The sequence below is a fragment of the Numida meleagris genome, chromosome 3, assembly GCF_002078875.1.
Source record: "Numida meleagris isolate 19003 breed g44 Domestic line chromosome 3, NumMel1.0, whole genome shotgun sequence".
Taxonomy (NCBI): domain Eukaryota; kingdom Metazoa; phylum Chordata; class Aves; order Galliformes; family Numididae; genus Numida; species Numida meleagris.
Window position 1 is genome coordinate 50,746,758 of NC_034411.1, and position 22,478 is coordinate 50,769,235.

Sequence of the window (22,478 nt, forward strand, 5' to 3'; positions counted from 1 at the left end):
TTGTTTTGTTCTTAGTTTTGGTTCATTTTTAAGGACAGATGATTTAAGGGCATTTTGCAGCTGTGTTATCAAGGGAGCTTCCTAAGAGATATTTTTATAATTGATATTACAGCTTTTACTTTGATTATTTTCAGTTTGTCCAACCGGTTAGTAAAAATCTGTAATTTGGTATGCATTTCAGTTCTTGAATTGTATTTTATGTGCTTGCTATTAAAATTCATCTTAAATTATTCTGTTTTTAACTAAGATCAGAAGTGGTAGTGTCCTAAAGCTTGAGAAATACATGGATTTTAGATACTGAACAAAATTGATGTCCATATCTGATAAAGCTGCATGCGTAAGCTAAGATTCTGTCTGCAGCCTCGGCTCTGTTAATCGCAGAGAGCTGATCTGAAAATGGAAGGATGAAGCTAAAGCATGCTCACCATCCTGGGAAATCTAACAAAAGTGAGTTTTGCTCAAGACTGGTATTAGTGAAAGCATCAACACTTGCTTCAGATCACTGGGGAATTCTGTCAGGTGTGGCTGATTAACATTTTGGGGGTAATGCTGGTACAATGTAGAAATCTCAGTTTGAAATAAAAATAGTGTACAAAGTAAACTTAACAAAAGATGTCATAAGTAGCAGTGATGCAGGAGACTCCTCTCCTTTGATTTTAAAATTAAACTATGGCAATTTCACTGTGTAATTACATGTTAATTTTTCTTCATCTACTTTTAAAAATTCCATTGAGACTGTTAACTTTTTTTTCATTAAAATGCTGGATCATTTGTTAAATAGAATTTTTAATTGTATCTGTGATATTCTTGTAAATGTCATATTTTTCTGTCTTTGGGGTTATAGATAACTGACTTCAAATATTGCAGTTGTTGTTAATTTTCTCCATTCTTAGTTTGGCATTAAATACTTGAATTCTCTGTAAGTTGAAAATAGTGTTCACAAGCATCTTGGTAAAATCTTAGCATATGAATTCTTAATAATACAGCCTATGAGAGAGAAGAAACACATCTCTTCCAGTGTCTACATATCACAGATTGTGAAATTGAAATGGTTTTTGCTGCCTTAGACACCTCTTCATATTTTAAATATTGTCAGTTGAATGGATTGAGTGTTTTAGTGTAGAAGTATAGAAGACATGCTGACTATACAGGGCTTATGAAATAACAAGAAACTGATTTATCTGCTGATATGCATTCCAATTACATCTTTTTTTTTTTTTTTTTTTGTTACCATAGCTAGTAAAGTGAGGGTTTGTGAAGTGAAGGGTATCATAGAAGAGTATAAAGGTGAAATGGGAATAAAACCTTACATATATTACAGACTTAAGAGAAATTAGATGAAGAGGAAGGCAGGGAGAGATTCACGGATAGAAGATAGCAGCCTTGTTGTATCCAAACTACTACTTTGAGGATCTGATTGTCTAAATCCAGGCACCGAGGATGAAACTGTGGTCTCAAGATAAGCAGACATTTTTGCATGAATCTGCAAATGCAGATTGTTTGTGAGGAGTAATGTACACAGCCTTGCATTTGGTAATGGTAGTGGTGTCCAGCTCCTTGTTGTTGAGCCTCACTAGAGATAAAAGCAGTAGTCCGTAACAGCTTTGGTCTTGCTTCTTTTCTTTTTTTCTTTTCCCGATCTCCAGATTGGCTTTGTGGCTTTTCCCCCTTGCCTTGGGAAGGCTCATCACAGGAGGAACACCTCCTCTGTAATGTTTCAGTGAGATCCCATTGGTGTTCTTTCCCATTCTTTGGGAAATGCTAATCTAGAAAACAAATTCCTAACACAAGAAGTTGAAGTCAGTACTTCTGACACTTCACCACCAGTGTTTTTTCTCTGTTGATGATGCATAGTAGAGTTACTGTGAAGCACTGCACTGTGAAGTACAATATGTAAATCAATACTAGGATAACAAAATGTTGGGAGTGTATGTCAAATTCTACTACTGAGACGAGGATTTTTGAAACTGTGCTTACTTAAGCATGTATGCCTCTGCTTATATGAGACTGATTAACTTTTGAAAATCATTTGAAAATTAGAGTTTAGTTGACTAAAATTTTAGCAAGCGAAATACGAGTAGGCATTCATACAGTTCTAGGACTTTTAAGGGCAGAGTTCACCAAATTTGATCTGTTGTGCAGCTTTACGATGGGAAGCTCAGGGAAAATCTTACTGCTGTTCACAACTATTTAATGGGGGTGTAGAGTAGAGCACAAAGCTAAACTTACCCCAGAGGTACACAGTGGAGGGACAAGAGGCAATGGGCATAAGTTGGGACAAGGGAGGTCTCAACTCCATAAGAGATTCTGTGATTTTAATATTAGTTTAATATATTCTAATTTAAAAATAAACTATAAAATCATATAATGCCTGTTTCACCAGTTAGCATGTCTTGATTTCTCTCCCCACTGTTAACACACCATTTCCTGTTTATCTAATCACATCAATTAGAAAATGCGAAGCAGTCTCAATCTTACAAGGACTGGTTTTGTCATCCTTAGTTCTATTCTTCTTTTTATCCTGAAGATGAATTTAATTCATGTCTTCTGTATTCTGTTAACCATTTTTTTAAAATCCTGATTTTGTTGCTTTTTGTGCTCAAAATTGGCATTAGTTAGTCCTTGGCAGAATTGCACCAATTCTGAAGAATGTGTAAGTTGATACTTCCAGCATGTTGGCCTTGAGAAGAGAAGATGGCCTCTGAAGATATTTTTGCTACATACTGGCTAGTCAGAATGATAGGCAAGCTGTAAACTACAAGTATTCTTCCTGGAGAGTGTGGGCAAGAGATCATTCTAATAATACTGAAGTAGCTCCTGGAAGCCTCAGCTGTGGCTCAGTACATTATTATCCAAAGTGTTCTACAAGTACTTAACAAAAAGGTGGTCATTGCCTCCAAAATGTTTACAGCCGAAATATTAAATGCGGCAATAGATGAAGTTATTTCAGTAAGGAGGTATAAATAAAAGGACAATAGCTCAAGGTAGCTAGTAACATGGAAGGCATTCATTTAGTTGATTCTCATATTAGGATATTCCTTTTATTCTACTGCTACAGTGGAAAACTGCATTTGAAGACTATTTACTTGGTTCATGATCTGTATACCTTGAATGATGGCCAAATGCTCATTAGCTTTAACATGAGGTATTCTTTTCTTTCTCAGTCTTGGAAAACGCTGACTATGATTGCCTGCCTTCTTGACAAGGGAAATCATTTTGAAGAGAAAAAGAGTATTAATTTTGAATAGAGAATACAATTACTGTGAATCATTATTGAAGTTTGGGTGGCACAAAGTCTCCCAGTTAGTAACAGGTAAACAAAAATTATTTTCACTCCACTTTATGGTCAGAGAGAAACAAGATTTGTTTGCTGTAAGTACTGAGGTAGGAGAAAACGTGTAATAGAAAATCCTTCTCATTCACTTTTGCTGTCAGGAAAAAAAAGGTTGCACACGCTCCTCAAGGCTTCTAATATAGATTGAGTGAGCTGATTAGAAAATTCAATTATGAAACTTTTTAGAAGTCTTAACTGATATTAAAGGATTCTCAAGTGTAAATAAAAGTATGTCCTGTGGAATTTGATCAGCTTTCCTGACTCAGTCTGTGTAGGCATTCGTGAATCCAGTTCAGTTCCTTACAGACTGGAAGTTGAACTTGCTTGTAACGGGAGCAGTTGTGAGTTGAGGAAGTTTCATGTCCTGTTTTAGGGTAAATAAGCCATCTCTGTGACTGCATTCCTTGTGATTGAAGTGTAATTCAACAGGTTTTACTTCAAATAACAGAGAGTCCAGACTAGAGGAAGGGGACTGCTCGGTAATTTGCCTTCTTTTTCCCATTGTGTTTTCTTTCTTTCCCTTGTAGGCTTATGCCAGTGTGTTTGTTTAGGAGATTATCAAACTGAAAGTGGGGTTTATTCTGAGTTGATGATTGGCTTTTATGTGTCACCAGTTTCATTTTATGTAAAGTCCTACAGTGTGTTGTATTGACTGTTTTATTATGTGAAGAAAACTGATACCAAGTTTCATACAGATAATGTTGTATTTTTGCACTGTTAGAATGTGAGCGAGCTTCTGCAGTCAGGTCTAATGCCTAGTGTTGTGCCTTTGAATTGGCTCTCACCTCCATTTCTCACGTATTGTGGATGTATGAGGCCATTGCTCCTTTTCTTTTACTCACTTGGATGCAATATGCAATCTTGTCAATAAAAGTAAATGGATAAAATAACTTCTGGATCTGTTCCAGTAACTAGTGGCTTCTCATTCTTCAAATAAATATAGAGAGGAAGAAGGAGAATGGAATTTATTTGAATGTTTAAACTGTAAGTTGTTTAGATCCTTGTGAGATGGATTGCTTGGTGGCAGAAAGGGAGTTTCCTAAGGGGTGATTTGATACTAATACTCTCATAGTTTACTACAGAGCCATATCGTAAGCCAGACTCAGTCATCTCGTCTTCAAATCAGGAGCCTGCTGTGTAAAACCCATTAAAGGAAGAGCTTTATTTTTAAGCATATTTTTTTGCAGGAGCATCAGATGCATTGATCATTAGATATTGCCAGTAGATGTAGATATCTCTATGCTTTTTAATATTTTTTTTTAACCTTTACTGCTCTTTAGAAGAAAAAAGAGAAAGATGTGTTATACTACTAGAGTGTTGCCCTTGGCAGGGTTTTTCATCTTGAAATGGCACATAAATGAATAAACGCTTCAGTTGTTTTTGCAGTTTTAAATCTTTTGCCATAACTAGTAGTGATATTTTTCTCAAGAATGTCATGTAATTGCAAACTTAAACTGTCATCATTAAACATTATTTTGTTAAGATAGTTTGATGTATGTTTTGGGTTATTATGCTTTCCAAGTAGCTTTTAAACAGCCATGTTATATATTGTTTTATGTAGCATGTTTTTGTATGTATTGAGAGAGGATCATGCCTTTGAGATTTAATAAGCTATTACAGGAGTTGGGACCCTATCATTTTTTTTGACAGATAAAGCAGAACTGAAAGAATAATTATGATCTCACTCTTGTTTAAACAAAAATGGTGATTTTATTTTATATCCGTTATTGTTATCCTGAAGTCATCTTTTGTTTAAAGTATTCCTGGAAGCTTTCTTCTTACAGATTTCCAGGATTGAGCAAAATTATGCTGCTCCTTGTTCTCAAGGGCAGGTATGAGACTGAAAAGAGAAGATCCTTGATGTGTGTCAGGTGCTTGCACTTTTCTGGGGCATTGCTCTTCCCGGTTAAGTGTGCACAAAGAGGCTATACACATTCCCTGGTGGTTACCATGACTGATTTTTAGAAATGCCTTAACGGAACAGCCAGGCCCTTCAGGTTCCTTTTATAAAAAAGGATAAAATGTTTTATAAACAAGCAAACAAACAAGATACCCTCACTATCAGGTTTTATTTAAGTAAGTTTTAAAAGCTGACCCAAACCTTAGGGCTTACGGTGGAGAACCATCTTTCCCATCTGTGGTAACTCAGTGCTCATGTCCACCGACCAAGGGGGAGAGGAATCATAGAACTGCAGAATGATTTGGGCTGGAAAGGGCCTTAAAGCCCACCCAGTCCCAAACCCCTGCCATGGGCAGGGCTTCCCCCCACCAGATCAGGCTGCCCACAGCCCATCCAACCTGGCCTTGAGTGCCTCCAAGGATGGGGCACCCACAGCTTCTCTGGGCAGCCTATGCCAGTGCCTCACCACCCTCTGAGTAAGAAATTGCCTCCTAGCATCTAACCTAAATCTCCCTTCTTTTAGTTTAAAGCCATTCTCCCTTGTCCTATCACTGTCTGCCCATGTAAATGCACTAGCACACACATGCCTTGCTTGGGCACTGCCCCAAACGCTGTCCAGGAGGAGGCTCTGTCCTGTGGGTATCAGCACATCCTTCCAGTGCCCTGTCGACAGCTTTCTGCACATGGAGAGCAGGGGTCAGTGCGGGATGGGGGCCGTGTTCTCCTGCTGAGGCCTGCAGGTGCCAGACCTCTGTGCAGTTCAGGAGTAACCCTGTGCAGAGAGCCCAGGCTTGGGGCTGCAGGGGTGGGAAAGCTATGATGGGGTGCTGCTCTGAAGGCTGAAGGGAATTGGACAGGTCTCCAGTAGGAGCCAGTTGTTCTTCATAAAGCGTTTGTTTTATTACTAATAACTGGAATAAATTGATTTGGTTCTGTTCAGAGTGCTCTGAGAGCCATAAATCTCAGGTCTTGTTTCTGAACTGGCAGCACGGTTTGAGTCGGTCTCAGTCGGCAGCCTGGGACTGTTGTGGGAATGTTCCTTGTGGACATCTGTTTGTAGCGCTGAGTCAGTGCAAGGTGGGACAGAGACAGCATTACCCCCATTTGAAACAGTCTTTGAAAATGTGAACAAAATGTGAAACTAATTAATCTGTTTTCATGTCCAAGCTGTATGACTGTCATGAAAACAGAACAAACTGTATTGTGGCAAAATGCGTCAAATTATTGAAGTGATTTTGGTACCATGAGGATGAAGTTTTGTTTTCCAATTTCACGCGAGCTGCTAAAGTTCCTTTAACAGTGAAATAAGCACCACGTTAATTAATGCTCTCAAGCTGTTTTGGGGTGTAATGGTACAAAAATGCTGCTGTTGTAAGTTAGGAATAATAGCGTAGCATGCGAATATCGAAATACATTAGTGAGTAATACAGATAATTCTCAATGAGTACAAATTAAAGCTTTATACCTAAACTCAATTATTCTTTTTAATAAAATCCCTGCGCTTTTATTAGAAACTGGCACAGAATTGGCATTCAGCTGTACCATAGTTCAGTCTAAACTCCTGCAGAATTTAAACTTGGGGCTTACAAGTAACATGCAGCTGCCCAAGGCTTAAAGTTATAATCAGGATTGTTTGTCCTTCTGTCCTCTAACTCTTGTGTTGCACTCATCCACCACTAGATGAGTGGTTGCTCTTAGCGTTTGTTGTATTATGAACCACAGGAAATCTGGAAAAGAACGTGCCTGTGTGTTAAATTGACGTTTGCTGCTAGCCATATAGGAAAGCATTCTTTGTGAACATTGGTTATTATAGTTATATGAGAACCCATAAGCAAGTTTAATGTTCAGAAGAGATTGGTGCCTGCCATCATCAACAGTAAGTGGCAACTGCTTCTTGTGCCCCATGAATCCTTCATGGCTTCCATTCTCTTCACGGCAGAGGTGTCTAGTGCTTCTATGCATGCTGTTCTGAAATATTGGGTTTATTTTCCGTTTAAAAGTAATTATTTTCTTGCCACAGTAAAGAAGTACAAAGGAGAAGTTATTCTTTCAAACCATTCAACCCCAAAACTGTAGCATTAAGAACTCTTATTTCTGATGTATGCTTGTTGGTTGGTTTGTACAAGACAAAACTGAGAGTATGTAGCTAGCAGAGAAATCTCTGACAAGCAAGTAGCAGAGTGAAAGTCATCACACAAAACTATTGTAGTTCTCCCAGCTTTTCCAGCCTCCTTTTCGTTGGGTCTGAGTTTAGAGTCATGGAAAAAAAACAGTATACCTTTTTTTTTTTTAATAAAGGCATCTGTCTTGATACACTGAGCACTCTGTTGCCAAGCTGCTTCAGGATATCAGATAACAAAAATCGGGGTGCAGTCTTGATTTTTGTATCTGTAATGGAGCTTGGATAGACTTGTGGGGAGAAAGGAGCGGGAAAGCAGGCTTTCAGCAATAGGCTTCCAAAGGTCTTTGCCAGCTAGTCTAATTTCCGCTTTTATAAAGTCTTAGCTCATAAGCGTGATGCTGTAGTAACACCAAGTTAGTGCTAAGCCTCTGATTGTTTATCTCTGTGGCTGAGGTTGTTTAATCAGCTCAGGAGTTCAGTAAAACCGTGACTCCTGTTGTGCTACATCTTCTCCCAGCAGTAGGAATAGCTGCTTGTTGTCCGTTTGGGGAAAGCACTGTTTGTTCAGCATTGTTTGTATCATTCCAGCAAGTGTGTCAAAACCCTCTTTTTTTTTTCCTTGGTGGTTTGTATCTCTATTTATAATAGGTGTTAATTTTTCAGACTTGGAGAATTTTTTTTTTTCATTCTAAACCTGGTAAGCATGTGTCATAGCTCATTAGCTTTTAAGATGAACGATGCAGAGGCCCTAGTCCAGATCAGGGAATTTTTTTTTGGTACTGAAATGAAGTTAGTGCACAGTATCATCAAGAACCGCTGGTAATACGAGCCTCTTCTTTGTTAAACTGGGAAAGGAGCAAATTAGTCTGGAGGAAGAGGGAAGTCTTAACTCCTGCTCACTACTTCTTTGTAAGCAGCCAGTTGTTTGCATGCAGTGTGTTTGTAGGTTCAGTGAACAGTAACAAAAAATTTCTGCAGCTCAAAAGCAGCTCCTATTTTTTACGAACTCAAGAAAATGGTATTTAAAAGTAAATAATCCTGAATGGAAAGACTTCTCAACTACAAAAACTATGTAAAATCTACCATGGATTCAGTGTGTAGAGAATTGTGTTCTGTCTTTTTCAAGGTTACAAATACAGTGAGATGCACATGTGTAAATGTGCTTTTCAGTGCTCTCAGCTCAGTTAGTGGTTTGGCTTCGATCCACAGAATGGTAGTATTGTTGTTGTTACAGTGGTATTGTTTAAAGTTTCTAAATTCTGATTTCTTTCAGTATTTAAATCACAGAAGGTTAATTAAAGCAGTTCTTTATTCTACAACTGCTTGGGAATATTAACCTCACAAAGCCTGCATTAAATCACTGAAGTGATAGAATTGCATTTGCTTTATAAAATAACCTTACAAGAGCAAAGACAAAGCCATTTATAGTTCAGTGCCATTAATTGCTTGGCATTTAGATATTAGCGTAGGAGTCTATTAATTAACTTGATAGTAAAACTCTTGGAATGCAGGCTGATAAAAAAAACTATTTTGTTTTAGGAGATGAGTGATCATAACTAGTGTTGTTCCTCTTACCACTCTTCTTATTATTAAATGAGTATTTTACTATTATTCTGAGATCAAAGTTAATATCCCAGAAATAATTTTATCTGTACCTTTGAAATTTAGCTGTAAGTTAACCAGAATAGTACGTTTTTCAAAAGATATCTGATCACATACTAATCATTTCCTTTATGATCCATTAGTCTAATGGGTGTTCAAAGACAAGTATGCATACACAAATGTTTTAGAATGTAAGTGCACAAATCCTGTTCTAAGAAAAAAAAATTGAAATGTGATTGGGACAGTACAGTGAATTCAGTGATGAAGTTGTGAAGTCTGAAAAGCGTTAATAAATGTAGATTTTTGTTTTTCTATATGAGTAGTATATATTCCAAATTTTAGTGGTCTTGTAAATTACACCTAATGGTCAGTTGCAGTGCAGCAGTGTTCTTTTATGGCCTTTAAATTAACATACATTATTTTCCTCAGAGGTGGAGAAAATAAGTATGTTAATATTTCCTGGCATAAAACTTACCACCGGATTTCTTCACTGCTCATATTTTCTTTAGTGTTCAAAGATGCTTGCTGTACATATAGTTGGTTTTATTTTCTGCATTTTGAGTTGGGATTCTGTTACTAAGACAGTGTTATCTGAATATTGGTCAGCATTTATGTTACGTATATTCACAGGGAAGGAAGTCCTTTCCAGTACTTCCCTTTTACTGCATTTCTCTCCTACCATAGTGCAATTTAGAACAGCTTTTGGAATGCTGTTCCTCAGTAATCAAGCTGTGGTAAAGTCCAGCCTCTTCCTCTCTCTTCTCTGTGATGGCTAAGTATCAGTCTGCAACCTATCTTCTGTGTATGTATTTTTATATAGAAAACGAAATGTAGGTATAAAGGCTTTATGTTTTTGTATCTCTGCCTACAGAGTTTGCAAAGATCTTGCTTTGTTACCTTTATAAAGAAAGAGAGGTTTCTTGTTCCTTTATTTCCTAGAAATCCTTTACCAACATTTAGTGAATGTCACAGTTTTGATTTTTTTTAAAAAAAAATTTATTTTGTTTTTATTGATGTGTTAAAGACCAGTGGTCTGGTCACAGAAGAGGTTTAAGTTTTCACCATTTGTCCTCCACACCCTCCCATTCTTGGCTACTCCCAGCAGCAGCCCAGTTGGGAGTACTTTGTCTCGAAAACATTGTGGTTGTGGTGATGGTGTTGAAGGCTTTTCTATCTCAAGGATGAAAGAAATAGTTTGCTTGTGTTGGTTTATGCTGTTGTGTTGTGCATTGAATTTCTTCTGCTGCTGGGTGCTTCCACCTGTAAATTGTCCTCTGTTTCTGCACTCTTTCTGCTCTTTGGACTATAATGTTTTTCCATGTGGTGATTGGTTTTAAGGGTTCTTGTGCTCCTATGGTACTCTTTTTCCACAGACTGTAGAGCTAGAGAGGACAGTAACACAGCTAATGCTCTGCCTCTAGCAGTCCCAAATGTGCCACGCTAACCCTCTCACATTTCAGCAATTTAGGTTAGCCCAGATGGTAGGGTTGGGCTGAAAAAGCCCTCTATGCCAAAATCGTTACAGGTTTTTCTTCATCTTAATTTCAGTTCTATCTCTTAGGATTCTCCTGTCGCTGAATTGTAGTCAGACTGCATGTCAGTCATTTATTTTAAGAGGCTGTATGTTGGAGTATTAGGGGAAGACCTGATGGGTGTCACTGGACTGTTACACAGGTGTTGTCTGTAACATAATATAGCTTTTTATTTAGGGAAGGAAAACAAAAGAACAAACAAACAACCAAAGCCTCTCATCACTTGGTGTTTTATGTGACCACAGTAATGTTCTGAGTGCTGCTCGCAACCCTTCCTTACGGAGTCGCAGGTTTTCATGAGCCTTTGGGTGAAGTTGTGGCTCACATAGACAGGCCCCAAAGAAAATGCTGCAAAGATGTTTCTCAGCCTCAAGCACAGAAGTCTTGTCTCTGGGTCCCTCGTTCTGTTCGCCTGGAGGTAGCAGCTGCTCTCAGTGCAGCTTTTCTCTTTATTCCGTAAGCTGGCTGCAGGGTTTCAGTGCGCGGTAAGCTGCGGGTAGTCCTCTGACCTGGTTTCTGCCAGCCAGCCGTATGCTCCCAGAGCTGCCTCCGCCCCGACGGGCGTCTGGGGACAGCTCCTGCCCCCTGGGGCCACCAACTTGGAGGAAATGGAGAGTTTGAAGTGCTGCTCCGCTCAGGCCCTCCATCGCTTTCAGCTCAGTTTTGGGTTCACAGTGCTCTTCTGGGGCTGGCAGTCCCCCTCAGTGCCTTGGGCCTGCTGAAGACCTCAGAGCCTTAGGAATGCAGGGCAGGACACCGGGTGGCATAAGATCTGTAAGTTGTTGCGTTCATGTGGTGGTTCGTCCCAAAGAAAGAATGGGACACGTGAAAGCTGCCAGCACCCTTTTTCTTTGTTCATTCTTCTTTTAAATACAGCTTTGTCAGTTAAAGGATGGGCAGGGAAAGGAAATGGTGGGTGTAGAAAACGAAAGCGTGGTTGCATGGCCTGGCCTTGTAGGGTTTTTTAGGAAAAGGTCAAAAAGCTCTGTAAACATGGGAAAATTCATGGAAATAAAATAGTTGCTTTACACCTTGCTTCCAAGTTATATTTTCCAGATTACATCTTCAGGTTTGCTCTCATCTCTTTATTCACACTTCAGCATAACATTTGTAGAACAAAGAGAAGCTATACTGTTTTTTTGCCTGTAAATTAAGAATTGACAGCCATTTATCGGGCTGCGCAATGTGAGTCACATTTTAATACAAACATCAAAATTGCGTGGTTTTTTTTCATGTGGAATGTTACAAGTATGAGAGAAGAAAACTAGAAGAAATGTCGTGTTTCTGATTAAATCCACTACTGATATGCTCTGTGATCCGTGGAATGCAGCAGTGGGGGAAGGAGAATAGCAAGATAAGGGTTTCAGAGAATGATTTCATCTTTGAGCTCTTCCTGCATCACTAGCTTAATGTGGCTCCTGGAGGCCATATAGACAAGACGTATGTAAAAATGGACTAGAATGTTTAGGAAGAGGGACTCATCTTTCATGTTAGTTGTCTCAGATTACCTGATATGTGACTTAAACTAATCTGTCCAAACAAATAACTTCCTTCCTCTAGGATGAGGGACGCTATTTTTGACCCTGTGTGCATTCAGTTTGTTTTCAGTGTATTCTGCTGGGGAAAAAACCTTCCATAGTTAGGTAGTCTGAGTTTCTAATAATTTCTTCAGTACTTTGATGGCTTATGGACTTAGCCTTAATCACGTATTTGCTTAATTAAGGTGACTATAATTTGTAACAGCCAGCAGTTGAGGCAAGAAGTATTTTTTTTTTCCTCTCCTGTGTCTTGAGACTTAACTCAGTTGTCATTCTGTGATAACAGGGATCATGAAGGGAGAAAATGGTATTCCCATTGTAGATTATATTTGAATTATCTTAAAAAAGTGATCTAGGAAACAGTAAGTTGTTAGAATGAAACTGAAGATATCTTAGAAGGGATGGCATTAATTACATTAGGAAAGATCAGATGTCTTTCTGATGATGACTGGTCTAAACCTGAAGTATCCAAACTGGCGGGTTTTCCAGATTTCTTCAGGTACTCACTGTATCTTAGGACAGCTGCTTTCCTTGTCTTCATTCTGATGGTGGTAGCGGCTTGGCTTGAAAAGATCTGTGTATCCTGATAATGAACAGAGTTTATTTCAGCACCTAAGCATAGACTATTATGCTGAAGGAGATTACTGTATTGCACTAGTAATCAACCTACACTGATTTTGTTGGCGTGGGAACTACCAAACCCTTCTTTCCTGACATCACCTGTTCTCTCTGTGCAGTTAAGAGACTTCGGTACTGGCTTGTACACAGTGCTCTTCAACTGCAAGATACCAGTTTCCTTTTCTCTAAGGCTTTAGTTGTTTCTGGTTTTTTTTCCCCCTTTCTGATTCTTAAACTTCAAAGTTCAACACGCATTTATGTATTTCTTCTTGACCCAGGATCTTCTGCAGGAGTCCATGCATGCCCTGTAGGACCTCTGCAGACCATCTGCCTGGGATTCAGGTGAAGCTCTCTACTTCTTTGTCCTTAGTGGACCGTTCCCCACAGGGCTGCATTCTGTTTCCTGCTTCCACGAACATCAGTGTTACTTGTGCCCTGGGCATAAAATTTTTTCCTGAGTGCAGCCTTACCTGCAGTATTCCTCCCGCAGGTTGTCTGTCCTTTGCTGCTTTTTTTCTGCTATCAAACAGTGAACAACTTGGGAGTTGGTGTTTTAGGTATTAGGGTTGAGCTAGAAGTTGGTTGGACAGGGATATGCTACCATTTAGGTAAGGAGTAATTTTCTTATTGTAGTTTTTGCATGAGAGGGTGAAAATAAAGAGAAATGTCTTGGTCTTTATTTAACTACACAGCACACAAAGATATTTTGGTAAGAGATAACAAGATATGTCTTTCTATGGCCATTAACATATCACTTGCCTTTTTTTCTGTTCCATAGTATCCCTTCAGAGATGAGTAAAATAATCTTGTATACTAGAGCTGTATATTTATCTTGACTGTTTAACTGGGCCCTGACCTCCATTCTCAAGTGTTGTGGGGAAAAAAAATTAACATTTGCTTTCAATTTTGCTGTTGTCACATTGCTGTAGAATTCAGTGCTCTCACAGTTGAAATCTTCTAGGGATCAGCTAACTAAAACCAAGGACACAAGCACTAAAATAGTTTTTAATGAGGTTTTCAAACTGAAGAGTAGTATATTATTTTCCATAAATCATTTTGCTTCTGTTTAACCATTGTGGTATTTACCTTCCTGAGGGGTCCATGTTATCCCTCTGAAATTTGCTGCAATAGAATTGGATGAAACCTGAGTGATATTTCTCACTCAGCCTTTCTTTAAATGTGGTTTCCCTAAAACATTGATGATTTTAGTATGTTTTCATCACCCATTAAAAATAATTCAAACTGTATCATAATTAGCAGAACTTAAAACAAGTGTGTGTTTCATCTACATGGCTGTGCACATTGCTAGCGCTGCATTCATTCAGTTTTGCAGAGAAAACATAAATGTGGACAGACTTGGTTGTCTTAAACTAGGTCCAGCTAGGGATCAAAAGCATGATCCTAATTGCTCATCATAAAGAAAAAGGCTGTCTCTCTGTGGCTGGCTCCAGAATGGTTGCTGTGCAGTTGACTTGCGCTGCAATTTGGTGACTGACAGAAACATGCTCCTGTCTGTTTTGTTCCTCTCTCCCTTTCACCCAGCCTTTCCCAGGCCAGTCCTGCTCAGTGAACAAAGCTGGGAGGCAGGGAGTTAGTCTTCTGGCAAGCTTTAAGTTGCACCTTTTCACAAAGTGGTCGTGTGAAGACCCAGCACAGTAAGATGTTGGTACCCAGATACAAGATAGAGGGAGGTAAGAACAAGGAGCCTTTGACTTCCCTGCAGCCCATTTTTTCACTTGAAAGCTCTGGGTTAGTGACACTCCGTACCAGAATTACAGACAGAAAGTTTGTATAATAAATACAGTGTCAAAGAACAAGAGCTAAGAAAATACCCTTCTGTTTCTTCCTCAGACTATGCGTCATGAGTTCCATGTACCACCACAATTTGTAGCCCAAGCTAAAAAATACACGTAGGCAGGAGGTAAATAACTGGCTCTGTGGATGATAAGCAGTGGGTTATTGTTACTGTCCATAATAATGCAATAATTGTTAATGGATTGATGTCTAGACAGCTTAACCAATATGTAAGTTTTAGGCTGGGTATATGTAGGCGTATCCATTTTTTTCCTTTTTCCTTTTTTTGGTTTACCTATTTCACAGTATAAATATTTTTTTTAAAAACAGGTTATACTTCAGATATTTTAGAGTACATGTTTATGACTTGCTGATTATTACTCCCAGTGCCTTTTATAAAATCTGATGGGGGAAACCCTGCTTTTAGTTATTTTACAACTTTGCTGACAGTTTGTGCTATACCAGCTATGATATGATTGGATTTGTGCCAATTTGGGAAGTTCTGAGTGGAAACTTGTAGCCTTCTGTTTATGAAAGCTTGGATTTCTCTCTGTTGTACTCGCACACTTGTTTTGTAAGGGCGGAAGGTTTTTCTGTTATTCATAAAAAATCACAGCTTTGAAAGATGGTATCATTGATGGATAAAACACTGGAAGTCAAAGGAAAAAATAAGGGATCTTGGGAGAAGACTGAGCTCTGATATCAATGGGGGACTTCTCAGCCATGTCTGTAGCACACATAGCAATATGTTCCCTTTTCCCTTAATTTCCCTCCCTTCATTTCCTGATAAATCCATCCCTATATGCTAGAAAGAAAAATGACCTTTCAAAACTGAAAGTGAGAATGTGCATTTCTTTAGTGATGGACAATTTACCCTAATACCTCTGTCCTTATGTTTTATTTCTCTCTCAAAATCCATTTTATCTATTCAGTAATGCACTGTATGTTAACAACGTTTTCCAACACGAAGAACTGAAGGAAGACACTAGGGATTTTATCTCTCCTGTTTTTCAGGGAGAATGAAACTAAACAATACTTCGGTTATAAAACAAACCTCTTAGTGTAACGTGCTATGATTTAACTGTCATTATGTTTGTTATGTAAGTTGATGGATTTTATTGGACAGCACATATGTATAAACACAAAACTGTACTCACAATCCCATGCACATTTCCTCAGGAAGATTCCTGTGCCTCAAACTTAGAGAGCAGACCAGTTTTTCATTTCTCAAGAGCCATTTTCCAAGTTTGCAGTGATCAAAGCATCTGGTGGCAGTAAAGTGAATATAGGCAGTAGTTTGTGATCTCAGTCTCACTTGGAGCGTACAGGTATCCTCATCATAACAAACACAGGTGTCTGCAGTATTTGCTTCTAAACCTAATCTACAATTGAGAAATAGATTTGATTTTTCAACAGTCAGAAAGGAAGACATTATGGATGTTGTGCATTTGAAGGACAAAGGCTGTAATGTTCACAGCCTTTAAATTCGCACTTTGGCATGTGGAAAGACATCTCAAAGTCTTCAAAGTCTTCAAAGACTCAAGTAAAAGTAAATTCCATTCAATGTGTGATATTCCTCATGAAAAAGTGCGCTGTCTCTTTGCTCTCCTCTTCCTCTCCCATGGAAATTTAAGTAGGAAGTGAGGTTTCAAGTAAAATTTAGCAAATGGGAAAACCCGTGCTTGGTTCTTGGTGAGGAATTAAAGGCTACTGGCTTTTCAAAATATAAAATGTGTTTTTCATCCCAGAAAACTGTCCTAAGCCTGTAGTGTCTCTTTAGACAAAGAAATAATTGCGTTTCTAGAATGATGCCTCCCAAACAAGTATTCCGTTTATCTTTTTGTCACCACTTCTGTTATTTCTGGATAATTTTTGCTTTTGTTTCTGTTGCTGTTCCAACAAGAGGTTCTTGTTTGGTATTTTTCCGTCTTTAAAGAATCAGAGAAGCACACAGAAAGGTGACCTGGAAGCCCAGATCCTGGTGGTGGGGTTTGTTACAGGCATCTGCACAGGGACAACAGCCGTGCGCGTGTGCGCGAGTGCGCGTGTGTTTTGAAATGAGGGAAAAGCAGAGGTTTGCTCATTTGTTTGCCTATTGTGAAGCTGTCCTGCACCTTTCTCCTCCTTTGTGGCAGGGTGAAGGCTGCTGAATGGCGGCCTTGTGCCGTTTGTTGGTTTTAAAACTCGCCACTAATCCACAGGAACCTGCTGGTGCACACAGCAGGAGAGCTGTGTGACAAGTGGCGGTCTGGGCGGAGGGCGTGCGGGGGGTCACAGGGGATAATCATCATTCAGCCATCAGCCTTTGTCACCCCTAAGCCTAATTGTTACCCTCTGCTGGTAACCACATTGAAGTGCTGGCCTTTTAAGTGCTTCTTGATTTGGCTTGGCACAGGCTTGTGGATCGACTCGCTCGTCGTTGGGTTTACATCCGACCAGCTTTGCCGGGTTTTGTTTTATGAGCCTTGCTGAGTTTTCTGCATCCCTTGAAGTAACTCAGGAGAGCCCAAAGCAATGCAAAGGGCTGAATGGAAGCAATGCCGCTGCTAACAAATGTCTCTCTGTCAGCAGCAGGGCTCAAAATGAGACAGAACACTTTCCTGCTCTGCAGGGCGACTGGTCTGTGCAGGCTGTGTGCGAGCAATAACTTGTGTGGATACGGACACTTGACTGCGAGAGCAGCCTCTGCAAGCAGCAGCAATGTGATCTGCACAGTGCAGGTGGGGGTGGCACAGAGAAGACTCCTTGTCCCTCCTTGTCCTCCCTTGCCCGGCCTCTTGCAGGCATTGATGGAAGCCGTAGGTGCAAGGGGATGACTGGAGCAAATTAACCTCCAGTGTGCTCGGGAGGGAGAAGAGAACTGAACAACTTAGAAACAACAAAGAATAACCTTTAAGGAGTGATAACTTTTTCTAGCAGTCAGGAACTGGTTTTTCAGCTTTCCTTGCCAGTCACCCATGCTGGAGGAGGTATTGCGCTTTCTGTTGTTTTCCTTGCTGAGTTAGTGTAGGAGCTGCTAATGTGAAGTATAGCAGCTACAATGAAGCCTGAATCTAGGGCTTCGTAATAGGCAAGTACCTTCTGTGTCAAGTAAGTTTGTACTATGGGACATGGGGTGGAAGAGGGTTGTTTGGCCCCCACTGGCCCCTTGGCAGTGGGCCTGTTTCTAGGCCATTACCTAAGACTGCTTGGGTTTGCACTGGGAGGAAAATCCTCTGGTTGCTGGTACAGGCTTTGGAGTGGCTTTTGATTAAATATTTCTTTCTAAGCCATTGGACACAACGCGTCTCCAGCAGATGTGATCTTTACCACCATTTGATAGGTAGCTTTTGAAAGCCATGTCAGTCATAGTGATGGTAAACCCAGGGTTGCTACAGGCATCTGATGACACAGCAGGGTTACAACTTTATTTGCAATCTAGTCCTTCCACATGGCTCAGTATTTCATCAAAAGGCTTGGTAACTTGTCTAAGAGTAGGATGAAGGTTTTGACCACTTGGTGCTCATTCCTCTTTTACAGTACAGGGGGCCATTGGTTGAGCAGATTTTTGCTGTTTGTTTTTTTTCTTTTTGCCTGTGTTGTTCTGTCTACAGTGGTTTGACTCCATGCCACCTGTAGGCACATCTGTCTGTCACTCTACTGCAGGGATTTCTTCGAGAACCATGTCAGTCACAGTGGTACCTATGGAGATTTTTCAAGGAGATTTAACCAGTAAAAACTTGGTGTTTAATTTTTTTAATTGCAGTTGTTACATTTTCACCTTTATGTGAAGTGAATTGAATTGCATTTACTAAGTCAAGTTAATAATTCTGTTACGACTGTTTTTGCAGGACATGTCTCAGGAAGGCTATGGAACCAGATCTCAACCCACTATGGCCCCAGGAAAGCCTAACCATGAAGACTTGAACCTAATCCAGCAAGAAAGACCATCGAGCTTACCAGTAAGAAATTAATGTTTCTGTTATAGTGCGATATTTTTAAATAATAAACAAGGTTGTTCACAGGCTGATGAGAGCCTGTGTATGAGTGGTGGACTTAGCTTAGGGGTTGTGCTGGTTCAAAATGTCACTGTCCACATCCATGTTATGTATTTGTGCTCGTGTATATTTACATAGAGGAAATAGACTGATATTTCTTTTGGGCTTTAGGAATTCTGTACTTGCTGAAAACAATCGGATGAGGAAGAGGCTTTTTTCTGTGTTGTTTTCTGTGGATTCCAGTATATTTTGATTTAGAATGCTGACCCCATAAGTTATTTGTTCCGAACCCTAAGCATAAATAATGAGTTTGACATGTTAATTCTGCAACAGCCTACTACTACAGACAGAAGTGTAGTAGTGGGAATGCTAGTGATACTTGGGATAGGTTGATTGTTTGGTTGGGAGATTATTTTGGAATAACCTTTCTTTGTTTTCTGAGCTCTCTGCATTGTGCTGTGGGGGAAAACGGCACACATTAATACATTTTGCAAAGGTATTCTAGTTATTCGTGTTATTGAAGGTCTTACTTTACTGTAATTGCCAAAGTACTCTTTGGCCTTGTCTCTGTATGCTGTTGTTGGTTTGGAGATTTTCTTGTTTGTTGGTAGTACAGCAGTCTGAATTTCAACCAACAAGAATATATTTAGCTTGGTGAAAACTGTTTATATGCTATGTGACATTTAGCTCATAGTAATGTACTGCAAACATATAGAATGTTTCTACCAGTTTACTGGATATTCATTTCCAGTTAGCAGAGAGACTCCTCTGAAGAGTTTACCTTATCAAAACACCAAATGTATGTGTGAAGTCTGGTAGTTTATTGTATATTTTCCCTCTGACACATGGCACTATTGTCCAATCTTAAAAATAGGGTAATAAACATCTTCACAGCATTTAAAGTTATATCTTAGATACCCAGGAGAGTATATATGTCACAGATTCTCTACATGATGTTTGAGACATGCCTGCTTCAGGAGAAGCTATGAAAACTGGTGTGAGAAGAGCTATCTGTTTACTTTGAACAAGTATTAATTTGACAGGAAACCTTTTTTAAGACGACCAGTTTCTCTGAACAGGTCTCAAAAATGAGCACTGGCAGTTACTTTAAAAATAGGAGCTAGTGGATGTGGAACTGTTTATGCAACAGCTATTTAAAAAAAACAGTTATATTAAATGGGACTTCTTACCTCAGTTTTTCATGAACAGTGTTTATTAGGATAGATAGAACTAGTTATTTATTAAGTAATGTTCTAATTTGCCAGTGGTTTTTGTTAAACAATTGTCCTACTTTTAATCCATGCTCTGTTCTACCTTCATCTCCATAGTATCTAAGCAGACTGTTGGGTATTATCTGTGTCCCTAAGTGTTCGGTATATTTAGTAGCTCATTATTATTCTAGGTATGAGTAAGCTGGTGGTATTAACAGTGAATGTTAACCATTTTCGCGGTGTAGCTTGAACTGTAGGTTTGTTGTAAACGCTGTTATTCAGAGCCTTTGCTTCTGGAAAGCTTACATACCAAACACCCCAACCTCCATTTGGATAGGGAGGAGAATGGGAGGCATTATAGTTTTCCAAATTTAAAAACAAGTGCAATCCTTCATATATTGTGACATTGTCTTTTTGGTACTGTGAGCAAACTTCCAAGGCAAATGTCTTAGAACTGAGGAACAGCCCATGCATTCAAAGTATGGAGAGCATGATGAAGACTTGAATATAAGACTTAGTACTGGGGATAAGGATGGCTTGACCATATAAACGGTTTTTTTTTCCCCTTGAGCAAGAAGCCTGCATTCAATTTTCAGCTGGTTATGAAATTCAGTGATCAGTATTCCTCATTTAGTATTCCTAGTTATAGTGTCATTTTGGGATGCTAAATATGGCTTCTTAAGCTTGTTTTCAAGATAATGCTGTTCTCGAGGGTAGTCAGTAAGTCTTTGTATATTAAAGCTTGAAATGAGAGCAGTGGTGTTATGCTTTTAATAAAATTTGGGTATGTTTTGTTTCATGGTATTCTGGTATTTATACAATTTTTCCCGTTATCTTTTTATTTCTTAAGGGCATTGTGTAAAATCACAGCAGCTACATAGCAAGCTTAGACGAATCTCTAAAAACAACAAAAGAGATGTGATACTAAATGCTGAATGGTGTTCTCTGATGTGGCTTTGAAAAAAAAAGTTTCCCTTTGATGGATTTGAAGAGGAGCTGGCCACTTTTTGCAGCACTGAATGCTGACTTGTGTCATCCTTTTAGAGAGTTTTTTTCAGCAGGTTTGTGTCACAGTAAGCGCAGCTAAACAGCTCAATGGTTGTTCCGTTTCCTTCACACGTTGTATATAAAAGTCCTGGCATGAACGTTCCCATAAAGTTCAAAGCAGAGAAATTTGTAATGTGGGTTGGTAACAAACGGCTACAAACAAAATATGGCTTTATTAGCTACTTCTAATGGCCTGTCAGATTCTATACAATGCTTGCTTTCCTTCTCCTAAATGCTCTGATATCTGAAGGGTTTGACCTGGAGGTCTTTAACCATGTGGAGTCACTGAGAGCCCAAATGAAAAGTTGCTTAGAATAGTGCTCCGAGCACTTTTGTTGGGGTCACAATTAGAAGGAAATTTCGAGCTTTTGAGAAAACATGGGAGTTAGGTACTCTGTGAAGGAAAGGAAGTAATAAACAGAAACTGTTCCCTATTAGAGTGGAAGAATACAGGAGAAGCCTGAATGCAATTGTCTGGAGAACAGCTACTACCGAATGTATTTACAGAGGTTTAAGGGATAATACAAAATACACACTTCTGCAATTGTGAGAAAGATGGAGCAGACTTGTAGGAAAAACCTTCCAAATGATATATCTGCAAATTTGCTGTTGCAGTAAAGGAGCTTATGTCAGCATAGGTTGTGTGTGTGTGCCTGCAAAGACTAATACTTTGTTTTGCCGTAATGAGTAATTTGGTCAGTGTTCATGTTGGATTGCGTTGGTAGAATGAAGGGCAAAAAACATGGATGAATCTAGGTTTTTTTTTTTTACTGGCATCATTTTGAAAGTCGTTTCAGATAGATATTGGGGTCTTTTATTTTGTTCTGTTTTAACGTGGTCTTTTTTTTTTTGGCTCAGTACTAGTTGTGCTTGCGTGAGGTCGAATGGCCTACCCAAGGTTGCCAAGCTTTTGAAACAAGGGTTTCTGCTGATTTCTTCTGGTTGCCACCTATGGGTGAGGTCCTGCAGCTGCTTGGCTTCTCTGTAAGTTAGGCTGGTTGCAGCCTTGCCATGTGCCCACAGTGTGCCATCTGTGCCTTCCCACATCCCCCGCTGTCACTGCTGTGAGTCAGGGAACTGACCCAGCTCAGAAATAATTCTTTTTATTTCTGGGTTAGTTTGGGGCTGAATCACTGTGTAATTGCTCATGTGATGCTGAAAGCAGAAAGTTGTATCCAAAGTGGAGGGAACTGGTGATTTGCTCGGTCACTCAGACTTCAAGTGCTCATGCATTAGTTCTACGACGTTACTTCTTCACTGGATCTTTGCATGGAGGCAACAAAAAAATTCATGTGACGCAAAATTATAGCTGGCACAGAGGTAGAATGCTGTTTGTATCTTGCGCAGTACTATGACTTGTCAAGTTTGGCTCTGGTTTGATGTATGAGCTTCAAAGTAAGGTAGACCTTAAATAATGCTTACTGTTTTTTGGACAGATGAACTTTTTAAGATGCCTTGTTTCGTTATGCTTGGTACTGTGGAAAACTGTACTTCAGCAATTCCTTCCTGACTTCATTAGCTACTTCACAGTTGTGTTTTACCTCATTTTTAGAGAGCCTTTGTAGAATGTATAGAGTGCTGGATGTTCATTCTTTTGTGTGACGTACTTTTCTCACTGTAGATTTCAGGGGGCCTTTGAGAACTAGTGGTGAACTATAAATACAAGACTAGATATACTTGGTTCATGGATCAACATCATTTTAGATGCATCTTGATAGTTGCTGGCTGAGAGGAGATGCATGGAATGGTTAGGGAATTCACATTCCTCGTGTAACTTCTAGAATATGAAGTAGCTTGGAAAAT

The 22,478-nt window shown here is 39.3% G+C and overlaps 1 protein-coding gene across 1 annotated transcript in view; it reads left to right on the forward strand.

The window, feature by feature from the left end:
* ARID1B (AT-rich interaction domain 1B) overlaps positions 1 to 22,478 on the forward strand; it is a gene marked incomplete at its 5' end in the record, with an annotated part of 320,563 nt that overhangs the window by 77,062 nt on the left and 221,023 nt on the right. The window contains one exon of the mRNA XM_021391989.1: positions 18,271 to 18,381. Coding sequence (XP_021247664.1) covers positions 18,271 to 18,381 — 111 coding nt within the window. The remainder of the gene's footprint in view (positions 1 to 18,270; positions 18,382 to 22,478) is intronic.